General features: G+C 33.7%; 1 protein-coding gene across 1 annotated transcript in view; it reads right to left on the reverse strand.

Moving 5' to 3' along the window:
• The window catches only part of LOC106464884 (neurofibromin-like), a gene marked incomplete at its 5' end in the record, with an annotated part of 99,781 nt that extends 86,417 nt beyond the window's left edge, over nt 1–13,364 (reverse strand). The window contains 6 exons of the mRNA XM_022392687.1: nt 5,098–5,158; nt 5,986–6,093; nt 6,743–6,831; nt 9,013–9,287; nt 10,014–10,092; nt 13,193–13,364. Of these exons, the coding sequence (XP_022248395.1) occupies nt 5,098–5,158; nt 5,986–6,093; nt 6,743–6,831; nt 9,013–9,287; nt 10,014–10,092; nt 13,193–13,364 (784 nt within the window). The remainder of the gene's footprint in view (nt 1–5,097; nt 5,159–5,985; nt 6,094–6,742; nt 6,832–9,012; nt 9,288–10,013; nt 10,093–13,192) is intronic.
• Between the last annotated feature and the right edge of the window lie 1,443 nt (nt 13,365–14,807).

The following is a 14,807-nucleotide window of genomic DNA, read 5'->3' on the forward strand; positions in this document are numbered from 1 at the left end:
AGTTTTATTTTTACTTTCAAAAAAACTAAAAAATCATAAATTACTACATCAATAACATAGGATTCTACTATAATTTATCAAGCTTAGTAACTAAGATGTATTTTAGTCTAAAAATATATTAAATTTCGAGCAGACTAAAGACTCACCCTACCTACATGAAATATTGGTTCAAAAGAAAGAAATGGCATCCTAAGAATTTAAAATGGCTAAGAAAGTGACTAGGGGAACATTCTGAGCTTCCAATTGGTTATTCATATCATATATAGAAGTAAGTGTATATAAGGGAGCATTTCCAAAAATGGAAAGAAGTGGGTGAGGTGCCACTGTGTTTGATTTATTATATGAGCAATATCTTAGCAAATAGAAAAGATAACACCTTATATTATATTCTAGCATGTCAATATCGGTAATTTGAGTTTCTAATTCGTATGAAACTATAGACTTATTATTTTGACTTCACAAACATCTAATTTGATCCAGTGCTGCATTCAACATGCCACATGGTACACAAAAATCGATATTTATCTGTTTTGTAATATTTACTTTAAGTTAAGAAATTGAGTAATGTATAGTACTAAAATTTGAATTATAATCTACAGTTTGATACCAAAATCATTGACATAAGTTCATGAAATAGTAGTTAAATAAAATTTTGAATGCAAATCAACAAACAAAAGGGTTAATAGCATATATATTTTATTCTTATTCATTAAAGTTGCAACTGTTTATTTACACCCCTAGGACGAGCTGCTTTACAGAAACGAATTATGGCTCTGCTCAGGAAAATAGAACACTGCACTCAGGGATGCTCTCAGGTAAGTGTGGCCTGAAAAGGACTGTTTTACACTTATTCATCTTGGTTTTGTATTAGAAAAGGAAATGCATTTACAAATATACACTATGTCTATGTTATCAATTTTATTGCTCTTGATGAAGTTACTTTGTCTAGAAGTAGTTAAACCAGTTTCACCCTCTTTTCACTGAGTGGATAAACATGAGTATTGTAAAGTAGATATCGAAACTCTCTCATGAGGAGGCCTCCATGGTCCAACACCTCAATTACAGGTAACTTGGAGTAGTAAGGACTGCCATGCTCCACTAGAAGAAAAAAAAGGGAGGGGGGAATGTGGTGGGAAGTCTGGAGGAATGTCACACTGGAGACTGTGCAATGGGTGCCTGCTATTCCCTATTTTAAAAAGTAGAACGACCCTGATTTATGCAATCAAAGGATCAGCAGGGATGGGCAGAAACCCCCTTCTGCTTTACTCATGAAGTCCACCACAGATTGAAATTGATTGATATCTAGTGTATATATATATATATATATACACATACACATATACCACTGGGTAAGCAGCCAGTAGTCTTACAGAAACACCACATCTCTACATTGAGCATCATATGGTTACTCTGAACTAGTGCAGGTTTGAGGCAAAGCATATCTGACCAAGCAACACCCACCACAAGGTGGGATCAGTAAAGTAGAAGTGACAATTAGGGAAGCTGAAAAGAAAACATAAAAGAAAGGAAGTGATCAGACTTACCCCTGTCAAAGGTGAACTGACATGTGTAGAACTGCCATGGGAGTTCGATGATATCCACTAGTGGAAGATACAGCCAGGTCTTGCAGATAATGAGCGATGAAGGTATTAGTAATAGTCCACATTCCAGCTTGAACGATCTATTCCAAGGGATGTCAAAGTGGTGCAGCAAAGAACATAGTGATGTGATGAATCTGATAAGAAGAACATTGTGGAGATGGTGACCTTCAATGAATAAATCCAAATACACCAGTCTAATGAGTAAACGAACCCAACCAGTAAGCTAGACAGGGGACGGAGAACAGGAAACGGAAAAGTTCCAGGGAATAAAAGGTTGGGATCATGAATCCCGAAAGGATACACTACGTATCACATATATCCTCAAGGAGTGAACTGGATAAGGAAACCAAACAGGAACTGAATGGGAGGAAAAGTTGGAAAAGGGAAACCACCTAAACTTGCAGCAAAGGTCCTCGGGATGAAGGAACGATTGGGATAGAGGATGACATAGGAGGAATGGTAAAGGATGTGGGTAACATTAAAAGCATAAATATCTGAATGAAGATGTCTGCAAGCAAGGACAAGAAGGAAATAGGTCCCGAGGAAGAGAAGGTAAACAGAACAGGAAAACAAACGTCTAAATGGAGGATGAGAAAGAGCATCAAGGACAACAATGAGAACCCAATAGGTAATTCAAAGGAATGGAAAAGAATAGAGGAAGGCAAAACCAGATGAAATTTGGAGAAACAGAAGGAGGTCGACAAGGCTGTCCAATAGCTAGACATGGGCAAAGTGGACAAGCCTCTGTCAAACAAGTGGGCAAAGAATATGGAAAAATGAGGAACAGAAGGGTGGTGAGGACATAATCCATGGTGAAGAGACCAAAGTAGGAAGGTATACTGCTGTCCATGGTAAATGGACATGGAAGAAGGTCTAATGGATTGGACAAGGAAATATACAACACGTGGAGTCAGTTCCCGGACTGAGACAATGGACCTGACAAAGGCCATGCGTGAAGACTGAGAGTGGTGACATCTGTGTAATGAGGGGCTACTCCTTGAGGAGAATCTTGTTGGGGGAAAATAACTGATCCATCACCAGATTCAGGGAGCCAGGAAAAATGCAGGCTAAGACCACAATGTGGTGACTGTGGGCCCAGAAAGTAGATCCATAATTATAAAGCACAGAGACTTGGAATTTGTAACCCCTGGGTCAGTGATATAATTGACCACTGTAGAGATGTCAGAATGCACCATAACCACCATCTTCCATAGGAGAGGAAGGAAGAGGGTCAAAGCTCAATGAACTACTAAAGTCTCAAGAAACATGATATGGAAAGAAGACTCTGTAATCGACCAGAGAACAGAAATCAACCAGGAGTAGAGGTAAGAACCCCAACTCTCTAAAGATGAGTACATAAACAGATGTAAATCCTGACAAGGTGGAGTAAGTAGCACTCCCACTGTTGTCCAGTCTCTGTATAACCACCAAAGCACGGATCCAAGAAGCTCCACTGATCCACTGTGAACAGAAGGGAGCAAGCTGGAACAGTCATCTCTAGAAGGAAGTGTGCAAAGACTCATTGAGTGAATATGTCGGGCATGAGTTTGTACACCCCCAACAAAATACTTAAAGAGCCAAGATTAGTAGGGCTCTGAACTGGAAAACTCAACTCAGAGCAATAAATAAATATTGACAAAGTGGGCACTGTGAGGAAGAACACTGAATCATAGATTAAGAGGCGAAAATGAAGTTTCTAGGATCACAAACGTAGCAAAAGGAGCCAAAGACCAGCTCAGCCCTATGAACATGAAAGAAATGAACATTTCAGTGATGTAAGAAATCAAAAATTTAAGTCCCACACTGATGAAAAAAATAAATAAAAAATTCTAATTTGAACAATGAATTAGATATTACTAGTAGTAAAGATATCTAACATGATAAATTTCAAATGGTTTGGTTTTGAATTTCACACAAAGCTACACGAGGGCAAGCTGTGCTAGCCATCTCTAAGTTAGCAGCGTGGGACAAGAGGGAAGGCAGCTAGACAAAACCGCCAAGTCTTGGGCTACTTTTTTACCAATGAATAGTGGGATTGACCATCAAATTATAATGCCCCCATGGCTGAAAGGGCGAGCATGTTTGGTGAGACAGGGATTCAAACCTGTGACCCTCAGATTGCGAGTTGAGCACCCTAACCACATGGCCCTACCGGGCCAATTTCAAATGGACAAACCATCAAAATTTATCTAGTCCACAAAGTATGTAATGATAATGAATGTGCTAATCTACTAAAATTACCTAGAAAACACATTAGTAATCAATATCCAAGTTACTAGTCATCGAAATTAACCTATACAACAAAGAACATATAAGTGAGTCCTACACTGAGGAAAATTAGGATGATAAGGCACATAGTTAACATTAACAAAAAAAAAATTATTCACGTAGAACAATGAATTATATGTTACTAGTAGTAATGACATGTAAAGTACAAGCTAACTAAAAATACCTAGTTAACAAAGTACTTATAAGCCTAACTTATCAAAAGTCCAACCACTGATGATGTCAAATACATAATTCTCCCATGTGTAAGTAGGTGCAAAGCCACACAAAGAGCATCTGAACTGAGCCTACCACAGGTATATCAAACAGGTGTGAATTGTACATGTTGAAAAACTTATCACAGATCCCTTGGGGAGGAGAACAATTCTTCACCAAAGAGAATGACATGACGGCACAGCAGCTGGTGGAACGTGCCAGAAAAAATGAGTCCGATGTGTTTATTCATTGATTATATTCTTATTCAGAAACACTGTCACATAAAAAGAAAAAGAAACTGCTGTCTGAATATATGAAACAAGCTCTCCGTGAATTAAGGCCTGTACCTTTTCAGCAGATAAAGTTGAACTCCATTCCTGGAAAGTCGTTACTTATATTAATTGCAAATTCATACTATGATTTCTTGTAATTCGGTTACAAGAAATAAATGACCCCCCCCCCCCAAAAAAAAAGTTCAAACAAGTGAATGCAAACACAGTAAAATAAAACTGTTGAAAAAAAATTTAAATGGCAAGGAAGCATGTTTATAAACTGTAGCCACATGTGAAAAGTACACATCTAAACAACGCTGTGTCAATCAAGAAAGTGAGGATTGAGTGGAAATGGCAGAGGGAGTTAACTGCAACAGTATAGATGGCACAATACTACTGGTGGAGAATAGTCACATGATATGTACATGTTCTGAAATGGCAGAAATTGATGGGGTATAAAGACTGGTGTGCTGATGGCAAAAAAATGTTTTAGCAATGTTTAGAGGACAAACAAAGATCAAGATAGCTTTGTGTGAGAGAAAGGTAAGGCCATTTCAGAAGTAAATAGAAAAATTAGAAAAAATATAAGAACTACACTTTATTGTTAAATATACAGTGGATTTATAGTTTATTTAGTATACTAACATATTTCTTCCTTTTGCAAGTTCCTAAACACACAGGAAAACACTGTAACAAAATAGTCATGAAATATTCAGCCATACAGCAAAGACACAAAACATTACCAAATTAAACTGAGTAGCAACAATGCTTAGTGCAGTTAACCACCAAGGATTGTTCTGATGGCTTTAATAAGTTTACATGAATTGAAACAATATAACAAGTTGTTTTATACACCATGGTTAAGGTGTTCATATTAATACTGAGTGATATTAGTTTAATAGTCTTTCATAAATACAGAACAATGACATAATGAAGGATTTAATTACTGTGGCTTTGAGGCAGCTTGTAATACAACAGGATGGATACGATCTAGTGTTAAGCATTCTGGTTGCTGACAGAAAGTTCCAAGTTTAAATCAAGATATGCTTTTTCAGATGTGGGGTGTGTGTGTGTTACAAATGAGACAGTCAATCCTACAATTTAGTTCAAAAGTAGCTGCATAAGTAACAGATGCTGGTAACTGGTTGCTCTTTCTTTAGTCAGCAGATCTAATTGAGGGATAGCTATACCTGAGCCATTGGGGTTCTCTGGCTTGATCATTTAAGCCTATGCATCACCATTCAAGATGACAACACAAAATTCATAGTCATGATACTGTTTTTGGTAAGTATTTGATGATATTTTACCAGTAAGTTTCATGGAATGATGTTGTATCAATTGTGAACAGAAGCTATAAACAAAGATAGTTCAATATGTTTTGTTTCAAAATCAAAGTTATTTCCTTATCCATAAAACACATTGATAAAAACTGTAAAAATATCCATTATCATTTCTTTCCATACTTTCTTTGTATAAGACCTGATATCTGCTTGTGTTTCTTAGTAATTCACAAAACACTGAGTTGACATCTTCATGGTTCACACAAACTATTAAACTCTAACAAAGAAAGTGACAGTTCTTAATATACAGACCTAAAGTATCTAATATACAGATCACGTTATTATACTTACTGAGTGACTGGACAATACTGAGTATCTTGACCAGTGGTCAGCATACTGCTCTTTCGAGAATCAAGTGACAATGATGAGTGTGGCATACTGTAAAGGTATAGCGAGGTCCTGGTTAAACAAGTAACAAAACAGGTTGTTAGTTCATCTACAAGAAAAAGGTAGAGCATAGAACCATTAAATAGAGAATGTATCCAAAAGATTAGTAAACCAAAAGATCATTTGCCATGCACTAACTTAGAAGGAACTAGAGAAATCACTAAGACAAATGAAGACCAGAATCTCAACAAAATAAAAACAAAATTCACAATATTAAATCAAAGAGCTTTATAACACAAAAATAGTAAAAGCTAAAATATCTACCAAAAAAAGGGAAAGAAAAAAATACAAACTATCATTGTCAACATAAATTCTGAGATTCTTATTTTTTATAATTAATAAAGTTATTTTTCATTACCATATATAAGCAGGCTAACTCAAAAATTTTAAGTCTTGGTATTTTTATTTCTACAGATTACTTACACTTTTGAACCATTAAACCTTTCATTTTATCTAATGACACAACACTTGCTTTAAAAACAGAAGAATATATTAATCTATTCCTAAGATGAATATTAAATACTCACTTATCCATAAATGTATGATGCAACGTGTCCAAAAATTTGAATTTCATTGACTACTAAAATATTATTTCATTTTTACAAACATAACATAAACTTTAGGAAGAACTAAAAAATTTTTACTCAACTACCAAACTCACCTAGGCCTAGACAGAGATTTTCTCTGCAAGCAGACCCCTCCCAAAGCACATAAAAATCCAGTCATGTTGGCCCACACATTCAGCTGGTCCTGTCATGAATGATAAAGCTTTTAAACATTAACACAAAAAACAAAAGAGGGTGGCGTTACATAAATTCCTATTCTAGTCACCTACACATAACAATATAACATTATTTGAGGCAAAAATCGGAATCAAGCTCAATATATGTGTAAGTTCAAGTGTAAATGTGCTGGTAATAAAAGGTACAGTTAGTGTCTGTTTAATTTACATATTTATAGATTCTTGATGGGAAGGATATGTTATTGTGATTTTTCACAGATGATCACTCATACTCAGAAAATGAAAAAAAAAAAGAAGTTGTATCAATTGAATTTTAAAATGTGTTAAAAATGAATGTAAAGTTTGGTAAGGTGGAAAATAAAGTTCATTAAATACTAACAATCAACACACACACACTAAAAAAAAAACATCTTATGGCTTGTGGAAGTCGAAGATTTTGTAACAAGTAAAAAAAAAAGCCCAAGTTCTACAGCTTCTTCCTAAATCATAATGCACAGTAGGAGACTATTAAAACTTCCATTGAGAAAAATTGAAAGAGAGACTAATAGAAATTTATTGTAAAACCTGATAAAGCACAAGTGAAAAATAACAAACACAGAGTAATCAAATACCATCCGACATGCTACAGCGGGAGATATATGGAAGTTCTCAGAACATTTGATAAATTATGGGCAACAACAAAACTGAAAATCATAGCAATCTATACTGCCCAATTGTTATCCCTATATATATATATATATATGCAAGTTTTCTGTAATTCACATAAAAAATAAAACCTTAATATTTTCAACAAGTGGATCTATCTTCTATGAGGATAAAGTTCTAACTCCTGCAGATAAGAGGTCCCTCTTGTCAAGAATGCAGTTTTTGTAATTTTTTATGTGATTTATCAAACCTTTTTGAATCACTATCATACACATATTTGTAAATTTCCCACAGTATTTCATGAAGCATGGATGACAAATAAAACAAAGCCATCTAGTACAACCCATGTACCTACAGGTCTATATTGACTTCTCATGTGCACAAGGAAAAGACCAGGTGAAACATTTACTTCATTCAACTGTCACTTTCCTACCATTAACACTGTATAGGCATAACAGATACTATTTTACAATAGTACTTCTGTGATATTTAGCAGTGTAACACAAGCTGCCAATTTAGTTTCCACTGAACAAATGTTACTTAAATAGTCTAACATAGTATTTTAAATCCATACTGTTGCATTTATCCTAGTGTAACACAAACTGTCCATTTAGTTTCTAATTAAAAATAAGTTATTAAAATATTTCTAATATAGTATCTTAAATCAATACTACTATAATTTCTACTAGTGCAAAACAAACTACCCATTTAGTTTCCATTGAACACGTATTACTAAAATACTGTCTGACATGGTATCTTAAATCTATAGTGTTATATTTTCTTTTAATATAACACAAACTGCCCATATATTCCACTGAACAATATGTCGCTAAAGCAATGTCTAACATAGTGTCTTAAATCAATACTGTTGTACTTTTTTCCTAGTGGAACACAAATTGATCATTTAGCTAACAGTGAACAAGTATTACTGGAATAATGACTAACATAGAATCTTAAATCAATACTGCTGTAGATTCTCCTAGTGCAATGCAAACTGCCTATTTAGTTAGCACTGTACGAATGTTGTAAAATATTGAAAATTGCCTAAAGATTAAGAAGAAAATTAACACCATGTTGTAATAGTGCAGTGGTTGAAAAGTTATGAAGCTGGTAACAACCCCTTCTTTTTATTGTTTGTATGGGGAAGTTTCACAATGCTATTCTCTATCATGCAAAGTAGTGAAACACATTCTCATGAAGAATTTAAAATAAAAACATGGATAATTAATACTTAATATTATATAAAAATCAAGAAATTCTTTACATAGTTGCACTACTAAGCTACTTACATTGAGATAAGCTCACCTCTAAAGTCCTAGTTATATGGGGATAAGCTCAGTTGCAAGTCAGTTTTTATGAAGTTCACCCCTGTTTACATTGGGATAAGCTCTACTCTAAGTTCTGCTTACATGGGGTTAAGCTCACCTCTAAAGTCATGCTCATTATGTTTACATGGGGTTAAGCTCACCTCTACTTAAAGTCATATTTACATAGGTATAAGCTCACCTCTACTTAAAGTCATATTTACATAGGTATAAGCTCACCTCTAAGTCATGTTCTGCACTTTGGTGAGAAGCTCTCCGCTTGCCTATAGTACGATGAAAACCCTCAGATATTTGACCTTCCTCTAACTTTGTTTTTGGGTAGCTTACCAGTAGTTTTGTGACAGCCTCCCAGTTCAAAAATGTATCCTCCCATGCCTGCAAGGAGAAAACAAATACGCTGGATAAAGGTGACCAAAAATAACAAAGGAAATGAAATTCTAAATTACTAAATTCAGTCTTGTATCTAAATACTAAATATTTTATATCAATACAACCTGAATATAAATCAAAGTGCAAGTTTAATAGATACAAAAAGTTTCAAGTTTTGCTTTATTATTGTTGTTTCTTCTTCCTTAACAAATGTTCTTCATCTTACATTAGTCAGGAATTAAATAAGTCAATAATGTGAGGGGCAAAGTGTTCCTCCTGCTTAAAGTTTTCTAAGTTATATCCCAGTATGACTGAGGCAACTTCAAGAATGTTGTCCATTCATTTCATGGTACACAGTAAGATATGCCCCTGTACAAGTATAAAATCGTGAATAATATATTGTAAGGATAAAAGATATTAACCATTAATAATAATAATATAAAAAAAAATTGGCCATAACTTGGAACCAATCTTCTTCAATTTATTAAATTTACATTTAACTTTACATGATAAAATTGGATAAGCAAATTCAAACACTAAATAGAAGAAGATGAATTAAAAAGAATCAGTCTTGGCAGTGAGGGTAACAAGAAATCTAGAAAAGCCAGTTATCTAGATATTGTGTGATTAAATGTGTTATTAAATGTGAACTGGTGATAGACAAGTAACTCAACATAGCAAGTCTAATGTGGTAAATGTTTGTAGCTAAATTATTATTTTTTAGCTATTGTAGATTATCAAAATCACAATTTCTTGAAATTGTTAACACTTAAAATTTCAACATTTCTTTGCTTAGAAATGTTTTAACCTACAAGTTAAACTAAATACCAAAATATATTTAATCTTAATACCTTCCATATGAGCCAGACCGACATTTTGATGTAGATCTAAAAAAAAAGATTCATTCTGGAAAGGTGTGGGTTGTTTTGACTATACAAAGAGAAGATATTTGGTACTATTTTCGAGATCTAGGTTGCTGGACCATACCCGTGACCTGACCCAAGACCATGAGAGCTAACATGGAAAAGTTAACTTGTAAATGTAAAGTAAAATAATGTAGCAATGAAACATGCTTGAAATGTTCTAATTGTGGTTGTGAATGTGATGCTTTAAGTATAGCAATTAAATTTGTAGGTTCAGGTCAGATGAGGGAAGAATTTATTTGAAGATATCCTAATCGATTTGACATACCAGTTGAATCAAAGATTTGTCAATTGGTTACTGCATTGACATCAAAACCTCAAAAAATGGGCACAATAGTATTGTTATTTTCAAAAATGGGAACTAGAATAATATACAAGAAATCATTAGTTTTAATATTTTATGAAACTAACGGCACAGTAAAGCCAAGATGCAGTGTTGAAGTTGAAGCAGATGCACAATGCATTACAAGATGATTTCCTTAGCAATTCTCAAACTAAAAATGTCGTTTCTGCAATGAAGAGTACTTATAAAAAGGATGATATAATGCCCAGTAGGGAACTACCATTGTACATTCCATATAGATTTCATCATGTCATATTTACATTAATATTTAATTTTTGTTGTGTTTTAGTAGTTGTGCCAATCTTCATTCATCGAGATCTATCGAAATAACCCTAAATCACCAGTTTCTGGAATGACCTCCCTGTTGACCATCCTAGGCTCAGTACTAAATATGCTGGGCTGGCTCATGTGGCAGGTGTTAAAAAAAAACGTATACAAAAAAAAAAGATTAAAAGATTTTTACTAAAAAATTGTTAGATATACACAATTGTTCATTTTAATTTGAGAGTATTATATAGTTTATATTATGCAAGTGTTAAGTTATTTTTTAGAGGCAATGGTTACAACAGATTTGTTTATATAACTGTGTACAAAGCATACATTATGTAGTTCGATAGTCAATGATTGTTAAATTGCTGCATCACGATACTAGAACTAACAATTTTTGTACATTTAACTTGTCTTGAATATATTATTTTAAAAAAATGGATTGTGTGCTGCCTGTTTATTACTGAAATTTATCACCAACAAGTCACAGACACCTACTGTAAAGAATCCGGTCCATATAAAAACTTGACAAAAATGATATCACTTATATACTAAAAAATATCAATGGTAATAAATATGATTATACTGAAAACATTTTTTTATAAGAGTATACACTTGTTAGGCTGGAAATGCTCATCTTTATTATGGTGGGGAAACGTAAGTAGAGTGTTTGTTGTTATCAACTGATTAAGGTATTTCATCTAGTGAAGTCCACCTGGAAAAAAACATCCAGGGAAAACTCCAGAAGGGTCATTTGTATTTATCAATTGATAAAGTGATATTGACTAGTGTGGTCCAACTGGGCAAAAAACAACTCCAGTAGGGTCTTGTTTGTATTCATCAATTGACAAAGTTATATTGACTGGTGTGGTCCACCCGGGCAAAAACATCCAGGGGAAACTCAAGTAGGTGTTTTTTGTATTAACAAGTGAAAAAAGTACAGTGGCTAGTGCTGGCCACCTGGGCAAAAATATCCAGGGGAAATGCAAGTAGGGATGGTGCCATGTTTGTTGTGATGAAGTTATATTGGCTAGTGCAGTTCACCCAGGCAAAAAACATCATCAATAGATTAAGTTAGTTTGCTTACAGCGGTCCACTCAGGCAAAAACTTCTAGAGGAAATTTAGTATAAATTCAGTACGTTTTTGTTCAGTGCAGTCCACCTGGGCAAAAAACATCCACGGGAAACACATTATAAGGGGAAAGATAACGACTAGCGTGGATGACCTTGTAACGGCTCTTGTTGCATAGTTAAAAAGGCAGAAAAATTTTGATAGTTATAGGAAATTGTCTGTTTTTTTTGCATGTTATTATTCTATGTTCGACAGCAAAGAAAATGAAGACCCAAGTAAGTACTTTATTTCTTGTTTTTCATGCTTATTTTTTAGTATTATAAAAGTAACTGAAATGTAAAAATAGGGATATCTTTACACTAGTTAAGGTTAGATTAGGTAAAATATGGAATAATAATAATATAATAAAAATGTTTCATGAGGCATGCATGTGAGCAGTTCAGAGTAACTCATGGGTAATGTAATTCAATAGTGTAACATGAGCTTCACGTTCCCCAAGTGATTTACAACTTATAATGGCATGAATAGTAGTAGTCAGACATGGTTTAAAGAACAATCAAATGTCAATAAAACAATGAAATTTAATTATAAATAGATGTATACTGTTACGAGTTTCAAGCTACTTGGGATAAATGAATGTAGTTTCATGTTACAATTTGAAGCCATTCTAGAAAGAACAAAATGGTAATTTATATTTCAATTTTTTTTTTCATGATTATGAGGTCAGTCAAATTGACCAACCTTCTTTAGAGTTAGGGTAGAGAAAATTACAGATAAAATATAAAGTTTTACTGAAAACAAACTTTTGAAATATATTTAGGAGGTTTTAGAGATTACACAAATGAAATTTGAGATTTTTGATATGAAGAAATGTATTTTTAATCGTAATATAAAAATCACTTTGTATACAGACTATTCAAAACAAATACTCAATATATTCATGGTCAAATATTTTTTAGCATATTAAAAATACTTCACTAAAAACTACAATTTTTTGTACGTGAAAGACTTATAATGTTCACTGAAAGATTTTCAAATTTTGTGAAGATATACATACTATATTAAAAGTTAGTAGTATCAAAACTCTAAAGACTTTAAACGAGTGCAAAGAGGTCATGTGGTCAGTTAAATCAACTAAACCCGTGTTGAGGGTTAAAAGAAATACGAATTTTCTAAAATTTTAAAATGGATATACAGCCTTTCATTATGTCATCTTTATGATTTTCCTAATATGCAAGTAAATAATTAATAACTATTTCAAATTTTTTTTTACACATACATTTTGAATGAAACCTATCTGAAACATACAAGTTTAAATACACTGTGCATACTCTAATTTGAATCAATCAATAAACAACTTAAAAATGTATACAGTGTTTCATATCAACATAAATAATAGCTTTGACAAAATACAACTACAATTACCTGTCCTTGTGGGTCAAAGAACTTTTCTACTATAGCTTTAATCTGATCAAACAGAATAGGGTAGAGGGTTGGGCTCATTTCATGAGCTACCAGTTCTTTCACATGTTTCTGGATGTGTGTCCCAAACTTTTCATTCTGACAAACCAGAAGCCGCAGTAGCTGTCCAACAAATCTGCATGAAAACAAGCAGAATTTGTTTCTCATTTATTGACATTATGGTGATAAATCTATATACAGAGATAGAGAGAGACAGAGAAATAAAACTTGTAAATAAAAACCCTAAAACCAGATCAAGTCCATTCATGAATAAATAAATTAAAACTTAATTAAAAGTTAACATTTTCTTACACTCAATCTTTGTTTACTCTCTAAGCATTGCTAAAAACATTTTTGCAATCAGTCTACCAGAATTTATACCCAATTAGTTTTGTGCCATCTCAGAACATGTACATTTCATGTGACTACTCTCCACCAATAATACTGCACTATCTATACTGGCCCAGCTAGCTCCCTCTGCTTTTCTCACTCAGTCTTCATTTTCGAGAATTGGCAGGTATTAACATAAAAACAACTGCAGTGGGGATGAAGGGTGGGAAGTGTGTGAGTGGAGGTAAATACCTATCAGAAATACATTTTCAGTGTAAAAAAATTTTAATTTCTGAAACAGTCTTAAATGTCCTCACACAAAGCTAGAATCACAAATTTCAAAGGTGGAGGGGGTCGGTTTAAGTGCACAAATATCAAAACAAGCAGAAAGCGACCACCAGAATGAACATGTGTGCTATGAGATGAAAGTGAAGCATGCCTGTGGGGTACTGCACTACTTCTGGAACAGGTATGCTCTTTTCTCATGAAACAGGAAAGTAATACAAAATGGGCAAAATTGAAAATATGGCACAGTTGAATGCGGTAATAATTCGTATAGCACCTGACAAGGTATGGTATTACTGTATGTTCTGAAGAACATATATGTTTCATTTGTCGTAGGATTGTACCTGATATTGTATCTGTGTTAAAAACCTAGTCAGAAATGCTTGCAGTGAACCACAACAAGTGACTAGGGCACAAGAACCGTGTGAATTATTCATGTTGACATCAATTGATTAAGGTATTTTACCAAGTGCATTCTACCAAGGCAAAAACATCCAGGTGGGAACGAAGCTTGAACTAACAGAGAAAATGACAATTCTCTGTTCAGAAAACAATGTAATATAATACATCATTTGATAGGTGAAAACCTTGGCTTTCTATTGGTCATACATAATATAGCATTAAGAGTAAGAGAGAACTATTAATAAAGGTAGGATGTGGGTGTGGTAAAAAGGGTCTGGTTTTCTGTTTGATGGCTCTGTAACCAAACAAGATTGGAAGTTATAAAAATTATGGTTTGTCTGAGCAATGACAATTTTGTAGTGAGTAATTTACTTTCAATTTTGTATTGAAGGTGTGGTGAATAAAATGAGAAGAGGGGATGCCTAGAGAAAATGTGTCACATTTCTCACACTAGGGGGAAATTCAGGAATTTTTCACATATTACCTTATAAAATTCAGAACTTAAAACTTATATACTATTAAAATATGGATTATTAGCTATTATTTTATGCCATACTGGTTG

This window comes from Limulus polyphemus, unplaced genomic scaffold (assembly GCF_000517525.1).
Source record: "Limulus polyphemus unplaced genomic scaffold, Limulus_polyphemus-2.1.2 Scaffold1770, whole genome shotgun sequence".
Lineage (NCBI taxonomy): Eukaryota > Metazoa > Arthropoda > Merostomata > Xiphosura > Limulidae > Limulus > Limulus polyphemus.